The 20,077-nt window shown below is 33.1% G+C and overlaps 2 protein-coding genes across 29 annotated transcripts in view; both read left to right on the top strand.

Moving 5' to 3' along the window:
- On the top strand, positions 1 to 4,154 carry LOC145332842 (mitochondrial import inner membrane translocase subunit Tim10 B-like). 18 transcript variants are annotated; one of them, XM_080177917.1, is made up of 6 exons: positions 1 to 163; positions 909 to 978; positions 1,815 to 1,916; positions 2,744 to 2,945; positions 3,181 to 3,270; positions 3,619 to 4,154. In XM_080177917.1, the coding sequence occupies exons 1-4, from the start codon at positions 57 to 59 to the stop codon at positions 2,822 to 2,824; spliced, it is 360 nt and encodes a 119-aa protein (XP_080034043.1). In that variant the 5' UTR covers positions 1 to 56; the 3' UTR covers positions 2,825 to 2,945; positions 3,181 to 3,270; positions 3,619 to 4,154. The 18 variants fall into 18 exon arrangements, with proteins under 18 accessions (XP_080034043.1, XP_080034042.1, XP_080034046.1 ...); XM_080177916.1 differs by having other exon boundaries at positions 2,744 to 2,960; positions 3,613 to 3,681; XM_080177920.1 differs by having other exon boundaries at positions 2,744 to 2,960; positions 3,619 to 3,681.
- The window catches only part of LOC145332841 (clathrin light chain-like), a 27,354-nt gene continuing 11,346 nt past the window's right edge, over positions 4,070 to 20,077 (top strand). For 6 of the 11 annotated variants that reach the window (XR_013884343.1, XR_013884344.1, XR_013884345.1 and 3 more), the window contains exons 1-8: positions 4,070 to 4,186; positions 4,725 to 4,812; positions 6,081 to 6,131; positions 7,252 to 7,281; positions 8,584 to 8,625; positions 11,781 to 11,870; positions 16,949 to 16,999; positions 18,182 to 18,259. Coding sequence is in view for 6 of the 11 variants with exons in the window: in XM_080177906.1 (XP_080034032.1) it covers positions 4,161 to 4,186; positions 4,725 to 4,812; positions 6,081 to 6,131; positions 7,252 to 7,281; positions 8,584 to 8,625; positions 11,781 to 11,870; positions 16,949 to 16,999; positions 18,182 to 18,259 (456 nt within the window). In the remaining 5 variants the exon portion in view is untranslated. The remainder of the gene's footprint in view (positions 4,187 to 4,724; positions 4,813 to 6,080; positions 6,132 to 7,251; positions 7,282 to 8,583; positions 8,626 to 11,780; positions 11,871 to 16,948; positions 17,000 to 18,181; positions 18,260 to 20,077) is intronic. The other 5 variants (XR_013884346.1, XR_013884347.1, XM_080177907.1 and 2 more) reach the window with 3 other exon arrangements.

Raw genomic sequence — 20,077 nt, forward strand, 5'->3', positions numbered from 1 at the left:
TGTAACTCTTGTTTATATTTCAGATTATCAATTTGAAATAAAAAACTAAACTAAAAATGCAGTTAACAGAAGAAGGAATGAAAAATATGAAAGATTTTCTACAGCAGTATAACAAGTTCTCGGAACAATGTTTCAATTCCTGTATTGTGAATCTTAATAACAGGTAAATACAGAGATCTGAAGGTATAAGACAATGGACGATAAATTAATTTACATCTCCCAATGATAACACACAAAATTACCCCATCTGTCGATTTTCAACAGCAGTATGACAAGTTCTCGGAACAATGTTTCAATTCCTCTAGATTTTCTTATTGTTAATCTTAACAATTGGTAAATGTACCTACCCAATAAATATGATGATAATAAAAGTAAATACCCCCTACTTTAGATTAAAATGGTATGGTTTGTAAGTTTTGACCCTGTTTAAGACAGCAAATGTGAGAATGTGTTTCAAAACTTGGGGTACTTTTCACAGTTTACTGCTGCCACCCTCCCTCCTAGGGTAAATTACAATTTTTGAAATTGTAGTAAATAAAATTTTAACTATGGCTTACTTATCCCCACCTATTTCATCATCAGTAGATTCGAACCATCAACTACTTAAGGCTTTATTTTATTTTTTAAACTTTGTAGGTAGGTATTCATTTTTAAAATGTGACTTAATATTTCTTAAAATATGAATTGAAAACTTTTGAATATTACAAGTGGGTAACATTTATTCAAAGCAAGAAATGTCAGATTTGGTTAGATAAATTGGATTGAGTTAAATTATGGTAGATTCTTGTCTTTGGTTCTAAGCCATTTTCCTAAACCCAACCTTAAAAATATATATCCATGGTCATTTCCGCTAGTTAAAAGTTTAATAAATACTAAATTATGTCTAAAATATTTCTTTTTGTGTTTAGAAGTCTTACAACAGAAGAAAGTTCTTGCGCTGATGTTTGTGTGTCTAAACTATTTAATGCAAATAATAGAGTAAGTACCTACATATTTTGATTTATATAGACGCCAAAGGGTGGGTGTAAAGAGGTGTTTATCCCCCTCAAAAAGACATTAGATTATGCCCCCCTCAAACTGTAAAACACCTCATTTTTTTCTACTTAAAATAAAAAGCTTGAACGTCCCTGATTCACCAAGAGATCTTACTGTAGTGTATATCTGAATAACCAAATCTTGCTTAATGATGTGCATGCTTATGTATGGTCAAACGTCCTTTAGACAACCAACCCTTTGATTGGACTACCCTTGTCTTGGAGTTCTATTGTGCATGATAATGCGTTGGGCCTGTTTTGAGCCCTGACATTCCCCCAACTATTTACATCGCTCTCCAATAGATCATTATGATAAATATTACTTATAGATTAAACGGATCTTTGTTTATATAAAAATCTGTGTGTCTGTCTGCTTTTAGTTTTACTGAAGGATCTCGCTAATCGCTGAAGCGATATGGTTCTCCTTTACAGTGTAGCTTCTCATAGATCCTGGGTGGAAAATTTTATAGCTATTTTTTAGAAATCGCCAAAAATATAAACATTAATTCTTAGACAAAGGTCGTGCAATTAAATGGTTGGTTGTCTGATGGTTATTGGTTACCCTGGGAGTTTGAGCGCGTTACATTGCAATTCAAAATGCAGAGTTTATATTAAGGTGACGCGGAGAGGACTTGTACCTGAAGCGTCACCACGCCCCTAGAGTCAATAGTCAATGATTCTAGGAATCACCTTGGTATCATTCTATGAATCATCTTGGTTTCGTTCTTACCTAAAGTACCAAGGTACATATTAATTTAATAACAAAATGTATTTGTTTAGTCTATTGGAGTGTATCTAGTGGAGCAGCCCAAATTTACAGAGAAGAAGATGGCGGAGGCTGAGGCTAAAGCTGCCGAGGCTTTAGAACTAATGAAATCTCAGGTTGATTGATTGATTGATTAGCCACAGTTTCTTACCAGAGAGAGAGAGGGGACAAAGGGCTTTTATACACTTGTCCCCAAAGTTTCAGCCACTAGTTTTAAACTTGAGAAGGGGTAATTTTTGAATAATCATTGGGATGTACATCAATTTATCGGCCATTGTCTTTTCTCTTTAGATTCCTGGTTTCTAAAGTCGTCATGTAGTAGGCAGAGATATTTTTGTATAGCTACTAGGGCCAACTCAAGCTACACGTTCAAACACATTATGACTTGACCCGTTATCTTATGAGAGTTTCTTATTATTACCTCACCCTCTCCGAGTATGGCAGGTGTCCCAAAAGTAACAGGTCTTTTCTGTCTGTGTATGTAGCTATGAATCTCGATAAATGCTGAACAGATATGGTTCTTATTAAAGTAGGTATAGTTCTAGGGAATTTTTTCAACTATTTTAGGGGATGGTACCTTCACCATTATAATAAAAATCAAACCTAGGACCCCCCCCCCCCCCCCTAAAGCTAATATTGAAAGTGAAGGTTCGACCCCCCCCCCTTTCCCTTAGGTCACGTAGCCCTAGATACCTCTAAAAGTTTAGCCGCTAGTTTATAATATTATATATGCCGTATCAGAGATCTTAAGGGATATGACAATGGACGATAAATTGATGTACGTACACCCAACACTCCCAAATATGAGAAACTTAATGCTCGAAACACAAAAATAAATTGTCCATCTTGAAAATTCACTTTTTTGTTCCGTTGCTTGCAGATGTACGTACATACCGAATCATTGGATAGCTACGCTACTAAAGATTATGATATTTTTTTGCAGGGTTTAAATCCAGAAGAAATGAGCCAAGCCGAGCTGCAGGCAGCTGCCATTCAAATACAGCAGCAACAAGCTGCTAGATAATATTAACCACACAGGAGAATTTAGCGGATTTTTAGAGAATTATTTCCTTTCAAGCGACCCTTGAAAAGATGATTATTGTGCCATAAATTATCTCAGAATTTGTTATTACTCAATAGTACAGGTGCTTTACCTCAAAGTTGCTTGTTGAGCATAGAACCCATCCACCAAATATATGGGGGTAGGACAGGTTTTCATTTCTTTATTACTTTAAATCAGATTAGGTTACAAATACATTGGTTAGGTTGACCCACAGGGTTAGGGCTACCTGAAGGGGTTCGATCTAGGGGAAAAACTACCTTTTCTCCTAATTTATTTAATAATTAGGGGGGGGGGGGGTGCTCGACAAGAACTTTTAGGGAAAACACCAAAGTACCTACATATTGTAAAGTTAAAGTATCTTGCGGGTTGTTTAATTTTTTTGACCTGGAGATTTTTAAATCTTTTAAGTATTATTAAAAACATTAGGAAAGAAAATAAATTGCAGCTCACAATACGCGGCTACTTCATAGTAAGGATATGATTTTCGACCGTCTTAGTTCATAATTTGCCATTAGATGTTGTTAGAAGCTCTTTGACGGCAATTTGGGTAGATACAAAGCTTAAAACGGTATTGAATTTTAAATAGGATAGACAAAAACCACCCTAGGAACTATAGAAGGTTTCCTATAATGGAAAACTCATCTTTTTAATATCTAAACAAATATATGTTAGCTTGTCATTGCTGCGCTTCTTATGTACTTAATTTTTCTTGTGTAAGAATTTCCTTTTGTTCACATTTATAATACAAGTAAAAGGCTAGTGATGTTGATTTAAATATCTCAATTTTATATAAACATACAACTATGTTTTACAACAAGGTATAGTAAATAATTTAGATTTTCCACGAAAAAGAAAATAAAAATCGGCGAATATCTGTATTTATACCTACCTTGTGTGTCTATAGTAATGGATATAAAATACGTGGATATTATGATAGATTCCCGTATACCCTGATAAAATGTTTCTATCAGCTGGCTAATATGATACCCCCCATCCCCCTCTCCCACGTTTTCTATATCCAATAAAATATTACGGTATCTAAATGGGTATATAATATACGTGGATATTATAACAGAGGATGAATTGTCGTTACGTTAGGTTGCATGTAACTCATTTTATTGGTCAATTCGTTCATCCAATAGTAGGGAAGGGGATGGGGTGTATCGTTGATTAAGCCTGCTGCGAGTTTCATTTTATTAGAGAAGATGAAAATCTGGTATAACATCCATGTAATAATATATCCATTTTTACCTAGGTAGTTAATTACAAATCGGTTTTTTTTCTTCAGAAATTTAAAATGGACGCTTTTGATGATGCTTTCGGAGGAAAAATAATTAAACTTTTAAAAATAAGATTGACATATAATAACATAAACTCAGGGAGGGAGGGGACATTGGACTGTAAATTATACTGGTACCCAATATTTTCATTCACGATTTCTCGTCTGTTGGCTTTCATACTTTAGGGACTTATATTAAATCTTGAATCTAGAAGTGCCCAAACTTCTTAACCAATAATTTTAATCAATAAATTGTGATAATTTTAGGGATCTTAAAGAATAAGACATTGGACGAAAAATTGATATAAATTCCAAATGATGATAAATCAAACTACCATTTCTCTGCATTTGAATTATCAGTTGTAAAGTTTGGACGTTAATAGTTAGGAACCAACCAATCAAAATTTTAAAAAAGGGTTAAAAATTATGGAGGAAACAAATTTCAGCTATCTATCTTGAATAGTAGCCAAGAAATTCACGTTTTTCTCCTTACTATTTCTAAAATGCACGTGTGGACAATACAGTACAAATATTAAATATTAGCTTCGCTACTAATAAAGTTTGATTGTTGCAACTGCTCCAAGGTGAAGGTGCTGCTGATGGGTCCAGTGGCTCTCCTCCCCCAATGACTGAGGTTGATCCTGCCGCCGAGTTTCTGGCAAAGGAACAGGTACTCAAATTAGGGTTGGGCCAGATATCCGGTTTGGCCGGATATTGAAACTATCCGGATACCGGATATCCGGCTAATTTCCGGATATCATATTCGGCGTTGGTGAAATATTCTGCCGGATACCGGATATCCGTCATTAGAAATCAGCCGGATATCCGGTATCCGACCAAAAAAGTATCCGGCTCAACCCTAACACAAATGATACAAAGCAAAATACCTCAAAATGCCTTGTCGATCACTGAACCTCTCCCCCCCCCCGCAAAAAAAAATTAAATAAATCAAAGAAGAGGGGGTGGCCGGGGGAGGTAGTTTTTCCATAGGTCTAACCCCTGCGGGGTGCCCTAACCCTGTGAGGCAACCTAGTAAACAATGTAACCTAATAACCAGCTTATACCAATAACGAAATTAATTCGGGAAAAAACCACGAAACTTATACGTGTTTTTCGGCTGTCGTTGGGAGGCAACACATCGTAGAATTGCCGACCTCTCCATTTGCCCCCCAAATATTATTTTAGATCTATTTCGCTTGTCGGTTATATCTTATACCTGCCTAATAAATCTTCGCGGTGATAAAAACTTTAATTCAAGATACCCAATAGGTTGGGCCCATTTCCCCCTTTTTTTTAGATTTTTCTGTTATCATAAGTTGTGGAAGTCATATATATGTATGATAAGCCTCATGCAAGTTTCAAAAGTGACTTGGCTCTAATGGCTGCCGGCGTGCGGGGGGTATAAAAAGTGCCCACCCCCTTATAAAACCAAAAATTTAAATTCCTTCAAATATAGGCATGTTGCATATTAAAATGACCGCATTGAAATGCTGATAACGAATCTGAAAACCGTTTTGAAAAATATTGCTCCTAGTTCGAATAAGATCTCATTAAGTACCTAAAATCAGTTGATTTAGTCAAAACTTCATTTTGGTAGGTTATTTGAAAATCATTTCAGACTGAATCAATATTTTTCTAAACGGTTTTCAGATCTGTAATCAGCATTTCAATGCGGTCATTTTAATATGCAACATGCCTGTGTTTGAAGGAATTTTAATTTTTGGTTTTATAAGGGGGCGGGCACATTTTATACCCCCCCTGCGCTCGTTGTTTTTGGATTAAAAAACCCCTTTCAAGGTTCACAGTGTTTCATGTTGGCCCAGTAATCCTTGGCAATGTCTTCTAATGTGAAATTCCAAAATCGACCCACCCAAATACCCAAGGTTTTTCTATTGCGCCAATATTTAATTAGAAAAAGTATGAAAATATTTGTTTAAGGAGGATCTCGGAGGCCTTGGGGAAGATCTTGGCTTTACTTCTCCTCCACAAGTAAGCATTGATTGATTATTGTTTGAGGGATTGATTGAATGATTGTTTTAATGATTGATTGAAAGATTTATTTATGGAAGGATTGAATATTTGATTGGTTGATTTATCGGTCAAATAAATGATTGATTGATTGGTTGAATGAATGCTGGATTGATTGTCTGATTGATGATTGTATTATTGATTGTATGATTAAATGGTTTATTGCTTTCAATGATTGATTAAAGTATTGATCGAATGACTGATTTAATGATTGTTTTAATGATTGTATGATTTAATAGTTTATTGATTGTAAGATTGATTGGTTAATTGTATTATTGATTGTATGATTTAATGAAAGATTGATAGGTTGAATGAATGCTTGATTGATTTTCTATTTGAAGATTATATTATTGATTTTATGATTAAATGGTTTATTGATTTGTTTGAATGATTAAAAGATTGATTGAATTATTGATTGATTGAATGACTGATGCAATGACTGTTTTTTATGATTGATTGATTTGTTGATTGAATGACTGATTTAATGATTGTATGATTAAATGGTTTATTGATTTGATTGAATGATTGATTAAAAGATTGATTGATTATTAATTTGATTGAATGATTGATGAAATGATTGATTGATTGATTGAATGATTAATTGATTGAAATCATTCTAAACACACAGAAAGACACACACATCCTGTTAGTTTTGTATAACGATTTTGTATATATGTGGCGACTGGAGATTTGAAAAGATTTTTAAAATCCTATCAAGTATCGCTTCGAAACCAATTAATATTCGGTGGATTAAAACGGTTCTCAACCAAACTGAAAAATTGTATACCTTTTACCTAGCCTTTTATTATATCCAGTTTTCTACAAATATAAAAATGTACTATCATAAGATTAAAACCAGTTTAATTATCCCGTGCTTTCGGCATCTTAGGACTAAAAAATCTGGTTTTTATCTTATATTTGTACATTTTATATCCGCGGAAAGCTGTTTATAATACGATGCGATGAGTAACCATGACCTATAAGAAGCCTAACTATAAATGAGTTATAGCTGTTTGCGAGATCTTTCGGAACAAAGACAGACTAAGAGCAGCTGCACAGCTTATATACAATTTATTTTTAGGAAGCTGCAGCTACTCAGAATGGTGATATGGTGAGTCCTGCTCGTTTTAAGAGTGGGGGGGGGGGGAGTTTTGACACATTTGCGCAAACAGTGATTGTAGGCTTTATCTTTGGACTGAGAGGATAGGTTATTAGGTTAATATCATTCTTATAAGATAAATGTTCCCAAGTTTTAAAATATTTTGTTTATTCATCCAGGTTCAGGAGTTTCAGGCCTCCAGGTTTAGGAGCTGCATGCCTCCAGGTGGTCTCCGTTTAGATAAAATTTTAAAAATTTTAAAAAGAAAGAATTAGAGGTCAACTTATAAAAGAAAATATGCATCTGTTTGAATATTATTTACATATTTAAAAAAAAAAAAAGATGCATATTTTGTTTTATAAGTTTACCTCTAATTCTTAAAACAAAAATAATTCTTAGTTTTACCTGTCCAGAGACCACCTGGAGACCTGCAGGTCCTGAACCTAGAGGCCTATCAAAAAATCTTAAAACTTGGGAAAATTCTTTATATAAGAATGATTTTATCTTTTATAACCTCACCTCTCAGCCCAAAGATAAAGCCTATAATCACTGTTTACGCAAATATGTCAAAATCCCCCCCCCCCTTTTTTATTCTAGTAAAATCAAATTTTCACTGGGTAGTTGACCATTATTATTTATTATGCATCGTGATTTCTTTTTGGATTCAATGCATGGTATGCTTTATGGATACAGAGAAAGGAGAATGGGTGATAAATTATTTTGTACTCCCCCTTCCTACTCCATACTCATTAAAAAAAAGTAATTTATCTGCCATTGTCTTCTCCCTTGATTCTCAACTTTGAATGATTTGCATATAAGAAGAAAAGGGAATTTTTTTCAACCACAGTTGGAGCTCTTTTTTATATCTAAATCTATACATTTTTAGTAAAGTGTAGTTTTATATTTTAAGATTTATAAATACATCTTTTACCTGTAGTAATATTATTTTTTTTTAAATCTTGTATTGCTCCAATTCAATAAATTTCCTTCTAACTACAAAAAAGGGGGAGGTAAATCCGTAAGGCGTGAGTTTTAAGGATTAAAACAGTAGTAGAACGATAAAATTTATGTTAACTGTTAAACAAAATTTTTGTCTATAGCTCTTTTCAATAAGAAATACATTACACATATTAAGTGAATATTATCATTCTACTACTGTTTTTAGGGCTTAAAACTCGCACCTTTACGGAATTTTAGCATAACCTACCTACCCCTTTTATCACATATTCATAATTTATAAACAGAGGTTATGGTTTTCAATTTAATTTAGCATTTTTCAAAAATGCCAAGTTAGAAATTTTGTCTTTATTTTAGAACTTTGACTTTTTATCTGATTCCGCCCCCACTGGTGAACAGGTATAGTTATTGATTGCATCGTATTATAGACGGCTTTTCGCGGATATTAAAATAAAATATGATAAGATTAAAGCTAGTTTTGTTAGCTCATAGAAGCCGAAGGTCCGGGCTAACAAAACTGGTATTAATCTTAAGATTTTTATTTAAATATTCTTAGAAAATTGACTGTAATACATTGCTGTACATGATTTTTCAGTATGGCTTAGAACCGGTTCTAATCCAGCGGATATTAATCGGTTTCGAAGCCATACTGGAAAATATATGTCAGAAATATGTACTTGTTACTGAGGGGGAGATTAATATTATATAGAAATAAATTCTCATTAGTTTTGGATGATTTATGAACATGTTTTGAAGAGTTTTTCTTTAAAAGTTAACTTATGTTTCAAGTAGAAATATAAATAAAGATACCTTCCTTGGTCGTTCATTTTTAAAGCAAAAGTAATTTACTAAAAGGGGTAGTTGCACGAAGTGCATTTAAACTTGAATTTTGTGAACTGCATATTTTTTTCAGTTCAATAGTTTAAACTACATCTATAGGACATATATTTGAAAGAATTTCAATTTTCTACGAGGTAGTTTTAAAATATTATGACCTGAAAATCATAATTTTTGGACATTTGCTGGCTATCCTGTTTTGGTGGTGCCAAATTGAAATCTGTTTAATGTAATAGAAAATTTTATATGTTAGATGGTATTCTTGTAACTTATGCTTGCAATTAAACTTGTAAAATGCACTTCATGCAACTATCCCCTTGAGTGTTTATTAAATTTTCTAGTTAACCAAACTCTTCATATCTCGTTCATATATAGTCCTACTTGAAACATATTTGTTTTAATTGCATGTAATTTGCTATGGGGTTTAAGCTTTGGATAAGGGGGGGGGGGAAGTTTTGACACATTTGCGTAAATAGGGAGCATAGGCTTTATCTTTGGACTGAGAGGATAGGTTATTAGGGATAAAATCATTCTTATATGATGAATTTTCCCAAGTTTTAAGATTTTTTGGATAGGCCTCCAGGTTCCGGAGCTTCAGGCCTCCAGGTCCTCTCTGTACAGGTAAAAATAAAAATAAAATTTTTTTTTGAAGAGTTAGAACTTTAGAAGTCAACTTATGAAAAAAAATTTGCATTTTTTTCTTTAAATATGTGAATAACATTCAAAAATATGCATATTTTGTTTCATAGGTTGACTTCTAACTCTAAAAAAAATTTATTTTTTTAATTTTTACCTGTACAGAGAGGACCTGGAGGCCTGGAGCTCTGGAACCTAGAGGCCTATCCAAAAAATCTTAAAACTTGGGAAAATTCATCATATAAGAATGATTTTAAACTTAATAACCTATCCTCTCAGTCCAAAGACAAAGCCTATGCTCCCTGTTTACGCAAATGTGTCAAAACTTCCCCCCCCCCCCCCCCCCTTAGTTTTACTAATAACACTGCTTTTTGAATACCTAGCTTAGAAAACTGATCTTAATACACTAACAATGAATAGGAATCTTTAGTGATTGGACAATGGACAATAAATAAATGACTTCCCAACTAGGATTATATTATATAGTTTAAAATTATTGGTGGAAAAGTGTTGACATAGCTTTGTACAACCCAAATCAAGACTCAATTTACCATCCAAAGTTTGGAAGTTAGCAAATGGCAGATTAACCAACTGTTGGGTTGGGGAGGGTTAATATTATTTATACTCTATTTTCCCCTCTCCTCCGGAATTTTGAAGTTTTAGATATCCCTTTGGAATAATTTGAGCCATTTTCCTATCAACCCCCCTCCTCCTTCCCCAATCTTTTTGTCTTTTCTTGCTATAATAGAAAGGGTTGGCATTATAAAAACCACTTGGTTTAAACCAAAAAAATAAGCTTAAAAAAACAAGGTGGGGATGGGTTTTTAGTAGCGAAGCTACTCTATAATTCACAATGTCCGTCCATCTGTCCGTCATGAGACAGAATAGGGGAAACGTGATTTTCTCGGCTCCTATTAAATGTAGACAGCTGAAATTTTTCGACAACAGTCCCATTATTAAGGAGCACAATTAACTATAAAACATCAAGGGCGGTCGGACCGCTTTCTGGCAGGTTTTAGGCTATTTTTGTATTTTTCACATTTTCTCCATATCTTCAGTGTTTATGGTCCGATTTTAAAAATTTTTTCAGTTATTGATATCAAAATTAAATTTCCTGTCGTTTACAGTAACCAATCATGACGGCCAAACTGCCATTTTGCAGGTTTTAGGCTATTTTTGTATTTTTCACATTTCCACCATATCTTCAGTGTTTATGGTCCAATTTTCAAATTTGTTTCAGTTATAGATATAAGAATTAAATTTCCCGTCGTTTAAAGAAAACAACCATGACTGCCAGACTGCCTTTTATCAGGTTTTTGGCTATTTTTATATGTTTTACACATTTTCCCATATATTTGGTGTTTTTGGTCCAATTTTCAAACTTTTTTGGAATATCAGTATCAAAAAAAATTTTCCCATTGTTATGAGAATCTTTTATGTAATCTACTTTGACCGTCGTCATCATTAAAAATAAAACAAGGTTTCGTGTTTATTTTCTCCAATAAATCTATTCTTTTTTTTAATAAATACACTTTAAATCTACTTTTACGTATTTCCATCCACGATTTTTTGTGCTTCGCTACTTATGGATGTTGTCATCCTTGTTTAAAATATATATGCAAAGGCCTATCTTTCCAGTTATATCTTTTTATAATGTAAATAATACAGTAAATAAGTGTCAAAAACCTGAATACCTGATCGATATAAAATTCTTTTAATAGTTTAAATCTTGTACTTTGGTGATTATATCTAATAGCATTCAACAGTCGACATCGTATTAAAGACAGCTTTCCGCAGATATTAAGATTAAAACCAGTAATAGAGACATACAGATGTTTAAAATATACAGATAATAGAAAATAAAAACAAAAAAATGTTTTTTTTATAAAAAAAAACCGGTTTAAACCAAAAAAACTGGTTTGTTCTTTTTTAAGAAAGCCTGTTTTTTTTACCAACCCTCTCCATTTTGAAATAAGAAAAATATGGTCTTAAATGATTTCAAATGGTCTAATTCATCCAGAGAAATGGATTATTTCGAGAGATCTGACCGGTTGTAACTCCCTGACTTGATATGAATTCAGGGTCAGGATGAATTGTCGGCGCCCCTGGAGGAGGGGGGAGATGACAAACCAGATTCAAACTCTTTCTCCGCCTCTGAACAGAGCACAGGGGTATGTTTAATAAAGGGGGAAGGGGGCGGGTGTGACACTTTTTAAAACCAAGTCATAGGAACTTAACTAAATAAAAATTACAGCACTGAAAGGGGTAGTTGCACGATATGCATTTGAACTTAATTTAGTGAACCGCATATCTTTTCCTAGTTAATGGGTTAAACTACATTTATATGGGATATATTTGAAAGAATTTCAATTTTCTACCACGTATTTTTTAAAATATCAAGACTGAAAATCGTCTTTTTGTAATATATGGAATTTAAAAAGACTGGTATTTTCCTCTTAGTATTATTTTTAGCGATTTCGAAATTTTGAGTACCCCCTCCCACCCCTCCCTCCCTTCCAGTCGAACATTCTGCCCTGGTATTCGCTAATAAAATCCAACCAATACCAGCCACTCTTATTCTGGCACCCTCTTAAGTTAGATCACACACATACCTAATATAAATATAAATTGCACAGTTATGTCATTACAGTTAACTAACACTCTTTAGTCAGGAAGTTTACCAAAATATTCGCCGTGAATATTCAACGAACATATGTGGCCACAGCGCTCGGCTCCCTAGCCTATAACCTAACCTAACCTAACCTAAAATAGTTTTTTGAAATTTAGAAAATTAAAGTACCCCCGACAACAAACATCTGTGGCCGCAGCGCTCGGCTCCCTAGCCTAAAACTTAACCTAACCTAACCCAAAATAGTTTTTTGAAATTTAGAAAATTAAAGTACCCCAGACAACGAACATCCGTGGCCGCAGCGCTCGGCTCCCTAGCCTATAACCTAACCTAACCTAAAATAGTTTTTGAAATTTAGAAAATTAGAGTACCCCGACATTAAGTTTTGGACAAGGCAAAAAGGCAAGCACGGACACGTTATTGAATTAAATTTAAGCTTGCCTTTTTGTCTTGTCCAAATCTTTTCCTCTGGCAGCGTTCTATCCAGACATCTGTCGGGGGGGGGGGGGGGGGGGGGGGTACTCAAATTTTCAAGAGGATAACGCCAAAAGACTATTTTCAAGTCTTGATATTTTAAAAACTATGTGGTACAAAATTTAAATTCTTTCAATTATATGCCATATAAATCTAGTTTAACTAATTAACCAGGAAAAAATATGCGGTTCACTAAATTAAGTTAAAATGCATTTCGTGCAACTACCCCTTTGGCATGGCAGTTCCATTGACTTGTTGATTTGGTTTCGATAAGTGTCACACCAGCCCCCTCCCTTCTGTTTTAAGGGAGCAGTTTGTCTTTAATTGCCTTCTTTTATTTTGTGTGTAGCTACATTTTTTTTGGTGGGGGGGGGGGGGGGTTTATACATATATTGATAAAAATTGGAGAACTGCCGATGGCTGTTTCCTTCGAAGTGCCTAGTAGAGCACAGAAAACCCGTTTGTCAATAAGAAGAGGAGGGATAGTTTTTTTGTTTTTTCTTAAGTCAGGTTTTGGGGTAAAGGATAGCCCCACTGGAATGTTTTAAAATAATAAAATGGGGGGGGGGGGCACAATGGTCTATTTTGGCCTTTTGGTGGACATTTCACCTACCTCTACTCAAAGTCAATTTTCTCCTATATGCATCTAGAGAAGAAAAACAAAAGCCAACTGGCCTAGAAAATACTTTGAAACTTAGCTAAAATTTCATATTTTTATAAATTTCTCTTAAGTCCTAGAGAGCCTAAATTCTATGTTTTAAAGCAAAAAAACATTTAAAAACCTTGAAGCATGAATAGTTATTACTGTAGAAGTGATAATATAAAGGTAAATGATCTATCACCAAACTTTGTACAACTTATATTTGATACAACTAATTGAAGTTTCTTCACCCTTATTTTACGAAGTTTTATTTTCTCTTAGATAATTAATAATACTTAATGTAATCTAGTAATAAAAAACAAGGATAGGTTACTGGCAAACATTATTTTATTGGAAAGGAATTTATCTAAAAATGTTGTTTTTGTGGTAACCCAAGTCGTTGCTTCTTATCACGAAATAAATACACAGGGATATGTTACTTGAAGACAATCTTATTGGCTCCAAAAGAAAGTTTCATACAGCATGCAATTGCAACGACCGTAAATTACACTGGTACCCAAAGTTTTATAACCACGTTATCTTGTTTGTTGGCCCAAAAACTTTTTATTGAAATTGATTGGTTGGTTTCAAACTAGAAGTGTCCAATTTTTTTTACCAATAATAAAAGGGATAATTTTGTTCATCATTATTAGGGATGGACATCATTATTAAGGGGGGGGGGGAAGTTCTGACACATTTGCGTAAACGGTGAGTATAGGCTTTATCTTTGGACTGAGAGGATAGGTTATTAGGGATAAAATCATTCTTATATGATGAATTTCCCCCAGATTTAAGATTTTTTGGATAGGCCTCCAGGTTCCGGAGCTCCAGGCCTCCAGGTGGTCTCTGTAGTACAGGTAAAAATGAAAAAAAAAATTTTTTTTTAAAGTTAAAAATCAACTTATAAAACAAAATATGCATATTTTTTCTTCAAATATGTGAATAATATTAAAAAAGATGCATATTTTGTTTTATAAGTTGACCTGTAACTTAAAAAAAATTTTTTTTTTTTTCAATTTTACCTGTACAGAGACCACCAGGAGGCCTGGAGCTCCGGAACCTGGAGGCCTATCCAAAAAATCTTAAATCTGGGGGAAATTCATCATATAAGAATGATTTTATCCCTAATAACCTATCCTCTCAGTCCAAAGATAAAGCCTATACTCACCGTTTACGCAAAAGTGTCAGAACTTCCCCCCCCCCCCTTAATCATCCATTGCCTAATCCCGTTAGATTACTCATTCAATAGTACTTAAATGGGAAGGAAAATGATTAAATTCGATGACTGAAAAGTCTGAGGCTTTGTTCCTTAGATGCCATATCTTTGACGAAAATAAAATTTCCAGATGGTTTTAGTCTAGCATTGGATATACTATTACTTCAATATTACACCAGATTTTATGTTCTCATAAAAAGGGAAACTCGCAGCAGACTGAATTTAACCGGGCCCCGTAACAACCTAAACTAAACATCAAACTATAACATTATACCTGTATATTAAGAATAATATATGGTTTGGTATGTTACGGGGCCCGGTTTTTGGTCAAAAACTTAAAAAACTGAAAATTATTGCCAAAATTTATTGCAAAAATATTTAGGAAATGACATAAAAATTTTTTAAAAACAACTATAAAATTGATGAAAAAAGTAAAAAATAAATCTAAAACCCCAGTTTCCTAATATATCATGTAATATTATGAATATAAATAGGTGAAGAAACTTCATTGTATCAATGCAACACTGAAAAAAAATATTTTTTCCAAAGATGGTGAAAATTCAAAAGGTAAAATTTCATGACGTGAAAATAATCCTGAACCTTCATGTTTCAAAGTTCATAATTCATCAACCAGTAGTTGAAAAGACAAAAACTCTTCGGTTTTATATGAGATAGGGTATATATTTTCAAAATAAATTATTAATTTTGAGGAATTCCAATGTTGATTTTTGGCAAAATGTCCGGCCTTAGACCACTGTGGGGGGGGGGTTATGTGCTCATTAGGAACTTTAATAGAAAGCACCATACCATTTGTGCGAAGAAAGGGTAAAGACTTACTTGATCATCAGGATTTTAAGTTTACACGCATTCATTAATAATCAAAGTAATATGACTTACCTAACATACTAACTAATAACTACTTATATTTTTTTTATTTGAAATACTTTTTGCTTAACTAACCACTTATTTACAAGCATGTCTTTTTTTAAATTGAACTATGGGGCATTTTGGTTTCGTGACATCGCATTTCGTTGTATTTTCACAGGAGCTTTGAATAGGTCATTTTAGGTTAGGACAATAATGTTAATGTTTGCCACACTATGAAAATATGACGAAACGCTCGTTAAGAGTCAATGTGAGGAATCCGAAATACCCATTTATAATAATTCTAAATTTGTAGTAAAAATTTACATACATATGCAATTTAACACTCATTTTTCATGATTTTATTGGCCAAATTGAAAATACATAATTCATTTATTGATTTGATAATAATATTAATAGGGTCAAGCGGGGCATTAACCGGTAAGGGGCATTACCGGTAATTTTTTACCCACCTTCAGAAAATGACATTTTTCTCCATGTTCTAGTCGACTGACAGAAAAAAAACATAAAAGCAAATTTGTTCCTAATTAAATTGCCTACAAAAAAGTATAAAATGAAATTTTTGTGAGATGAATTTTAAGGGTACTTTTTGGGTCTCAAAGTCGGACGAAAAATTTTTTTCTTCAAAATTTTTTTCACCTAGGTGTATAAAGATCGACCTACACAAAAATTGGTAAGACCTAGAACTGATCCGTAAAAACCTTTTGAACTAAGAATTGCCCGCTCTTTCCAAATCCGTTGAGAGCTTAAATGTAGAGTTAATATTTTTTTCAAAAATGACCAAAGTTCGTGCGGGGTATTTTTCGGTAACGTCGAAAAAAAAATTCAAATTCGATTTTTAAGATCAATTTTCAGATTTTCTTTTGTAAAATCTAAAATTCAATATGGGCTTTTTAAGAATTAGGCCAAAAAGTGAATAGAACAGGTTTTTTATATAAAAAAATTTAAATTTTATTTTTTAAGAAAATTTTTGTGAGAAAAAAATCGAAATTTCTCGTCTTTAAAAAAAAATGATTTTTGACATAGAAGGAATAGTCCGATCTTTATGAAAATTTTTGTGGATAATCCCTATAACCTATACTAATTATGATTATTCATGTTTGACTGGCCGTTTGGCCGTTTTTCATCGATTTTTTTTAGGTTGAAAAGACGTTACCCACAATGCCCCACCGTGGGGCATTTATCGGTAATTTCTTTGAGTCCAATTATGACAAACTTCTAAAAGTCCTAGGATAACGTCCTATTAGGACCTGATAGTCCTTTCCGTAAGCTTTCTAATGGTCTTGGTCCCATTTAAAAATATTAATATTTACCCCATTTTTTTTTCAAAAAACCAAAAAAATTACCGGTAATGCCCCGCCTCACCCTATACCTTTAAAAGATAAGAAATGATTTTGTTATGCAGGATTTTTTGGGTGGTGATGGTCTTTCTAATCCTTTCCTTGATTCTGCACAGGTGATTGATTGGTGAATCGTGATTGATTCATGATTTATTCATGATTTATTCATGATTTATTCATGATTGTTTCATGATTGTTTCATGATTGATTCATGATTGATTCATGATTGATTCATGATTGATTCATGATTGATTCATGATTGATTCATGATTGATTCATGATTGATTCATGATTGATTCATGATTGATTCATGATTGATTCATGATTGATTCATGATTGATTCATGATTGATTCATGATTGATTCATGATTGATTCATGATTGATTCATGATTGATTCATGATTGATTCATGATTGATTCATGATTGATTCATGATTGATTTATGATTGATTTATGATTGATTTATGATAAATTAACGATTGATTGATGATTGATTCATAATTGGTTAATGATTGATTGATGATTGATTCGAGATTGAATGTTGATTGATTGACAATTGTTTGGTGATGGATTATTTTACCTCTAAAAAACACTGTTGGTGGTGGTTTTCTTGAATACACTTCTTTTAGCTATTCTTCCTATATTATACCAGTAACATTTATGCATATCTTAATTTTATGATTTCTCACAAAGTACCCTCTTGAGCATTGAAACTAAAATAAGTTTAAACTTAGAAGGGAGGGAAATGTAGTAGTTTGTTTACTATTTCAGGTTAGGCTGAATTATATTGAGTATTGGGCAGGGAAGGAGGGGTCAATGGGCTGTATATCATACTAGTCCTTAAAGTCTTATGATAACCTCAAAAACCTTTGGGACTTTGGATTTTGATTGGTTGGTTCATTGAGTTAATTGTTCAAACATTTCAACCACCCAATTGTAAGAATTCCGTAAATGTGTGAGTTTTAAGTCTTTAAAATAGGAGTAGAACTTTAAATTTGGCATTGCAGTTGATTTAATGGAGTATACCGTGTATATGTAACAAACCGTCGCTCCTGCTGAATTTCAAACTCAAATTTTCAAAATTGAAAAAAAAATTCCTAAGAGGATATTACCAAAAAAATTAAGCGGGATATACCGCTTTTTGGTGGTAACGGCGGTTTTGCTGCCGCTTATTCACAGTTCTATTTTCTACTATATTAGAACAACTGCCGTAAAAAACTTAAGAGTTCTTCTATTTTAAAGTATTAAAATTTACATATTTACGAAATTCTGCGAAATTTACCTCCCCATTTAATTAGATGGAGGAGCCAGTGGCTGCTGATAACAGTGAACCTGCTCCTGTTGACAATCTCTCTCATAATTTCAATGGCATGAGGGTAAGCTTTTGAATTGGATAGTTGGTTCAGATGGTTCCAGGTTCAAGTCTCTGACTTTCAATTTATTTTTAAAATTTTACAGAGCTAGTCTTGATGTTGTTTAAAGTAGATATTGTTTAACATGCCTTTAATCAAGGATAAATGCCATCCGTTACGGTCCAGACAGACATACCCTAATAATAGAATAAGGGGGGGGGAAGTTTGTACATTTATAGGAAATGAAATTCAGTACCAATGTTTGGGAGGGTCGTATGGGCTTGTTTTTAAAGTTATCAACCTAATTCTTTTTGTAGGCTCTCTTATATGACTTGATATACACGTATTTCTTTGAAAATTGAATTTCGGTACTTTCCTTCTAGGGGCTTGTGGAGCTAAAGACCCCCCAAAACACTAAAAATATGAGTTCTGACCTTATTTTTAAAGATATCGACCTGATTTTTTCTTTATAAAATTTTTTAACATACCCGAATCAACGAACCATTACAGATTTCATTTTGGGACTTTCCTTCTAGGGGCTTGTGGAGCAAGAGACCCCCAAAACACAAAAATATGAGTACTGGGCTTATTTTTGAAGATATCGACATGATTTTTTTTTATAATACTTATTTAACTTAACCGAATTAACGAACCATTACAGATTTCATTTTGGGACTTTCCTCTTAGGGGCTTTTGGAGCAAGAGACCCCCAAAACACAAAAATATGAGTACTAGGCTTATTTTTGAAGATATCAACCTGCTTTTTTTATATAAAAATAATATTTAAACATAACCGAATCTACGAACCATTACAGATTTCATTTTGGGACTTTCCTTCTAAGGGCTTGTGGAGCAAGATACCCCCAAAAATCATAAAAATATGAGTTGTGGGCTTCTTTTTTAAGATATCAACCTGATTTTTTATATAAAAATACTATTTTAACATAACCAAATCTACGAACCATTACAGATTTCATTTTGGGACTTTCCTTCTACGGACTTGTGGAGCAAAAGACCCCAAAAACACTAAAAATATGAGTTCTGAGCTTATTTTTTAAGATATCAACCTGATTTTTAAAAAATAATACTGTTTTAACATAACCAAATTAAGAAAACATTACAGATTTCATTTTGGGACATTCCTTCTAGGGGCTAGTGGAGCAAAGATTCCAAAACCACTAAAAATATGAGTTCTGAGCTTATTTTTAAAGATATCAACCTGATCTTTTTAAAATAATATTTTTTTAACATAACCGAAATAAGAAACCATTAAGGATTTCATTTTGGGACTTTCCTTCTAGGGGCTTGTGGAGCAAAAGACCCCCAAAACACTAAAAATATGGGTTCTGAGCTTATTTTTAAAGATAACCTGAGAACTCAATTTATTTTGTTTTGGAGGTGTTTTACCCTACTTTCCCCTAAAAGGAAAATGCCAAAATAAAATTATTAGTGGCTACCTAGTTCAAACATGTGAAAAAAGTTTTCATGAAAAAAATCTGCTCAATATCTCTAAAAATATTTTTTGGGGGTCTTTTGCCCCACTAGCTTCTAGAAGGAAAGTCCCAAAATAAAAACTGTAATGGTTTCTTAGTTCGGTTATGTTAAAAAAAAGTGTTCCTAAAAAAATCAGGTTGATATATTTAAAAATAAGGTCAGAACTCATATTTTTAGTGTTTTTGGGGTCTTTTGCTCCACAAGCCCCTAGAAGGAAAGTCCCAAAATGAAATCTATAATGGTTCGTAGATTCGGTTATGTTAAAATAGTATTTTTATATAAAAAATCAGGTTGATATCTTAAAAAAGAAGCCCACAACTCATATTTTTATGATTTTTGGGGGTATCT

The sequence above is a fragment of the Acartia tonsa genome, chromosome 11, assembly GCF_053477335.1.
Source record: "Acartia tonsa isolate MP-2025a chromosome 11, ASM5347733v1, whole genome shotgun sequence".
NCBI lineage: Eukaryota > Metazoa > Arthropoda > Copepoda > Calanoida > Acartiidae > Acartia > Acartia tonsa.

Coding starts and splice junctions, on each gene's coding strand:
- LOC145332842 (XM_080177917.1), top strand. CDS start 57: ATGCAGTTAACAGAAGAAGGAATGAAAAATATGAAAGATTTTCTACAG. Junction 164..908: donor ATTGTGAATCTTAATAACAG/GTAAATACAGAG, acceptor TTTTGTGTTTAG/AAGTCTTACAACAGAAGAAA. Junction 1,917..2,743: donor TAGAACTAATGAAATCTCAG/GTTGATTGATTG, acceptor ATTTTTTTGCAG/GGTTTAAATCCAGAAGAAAT.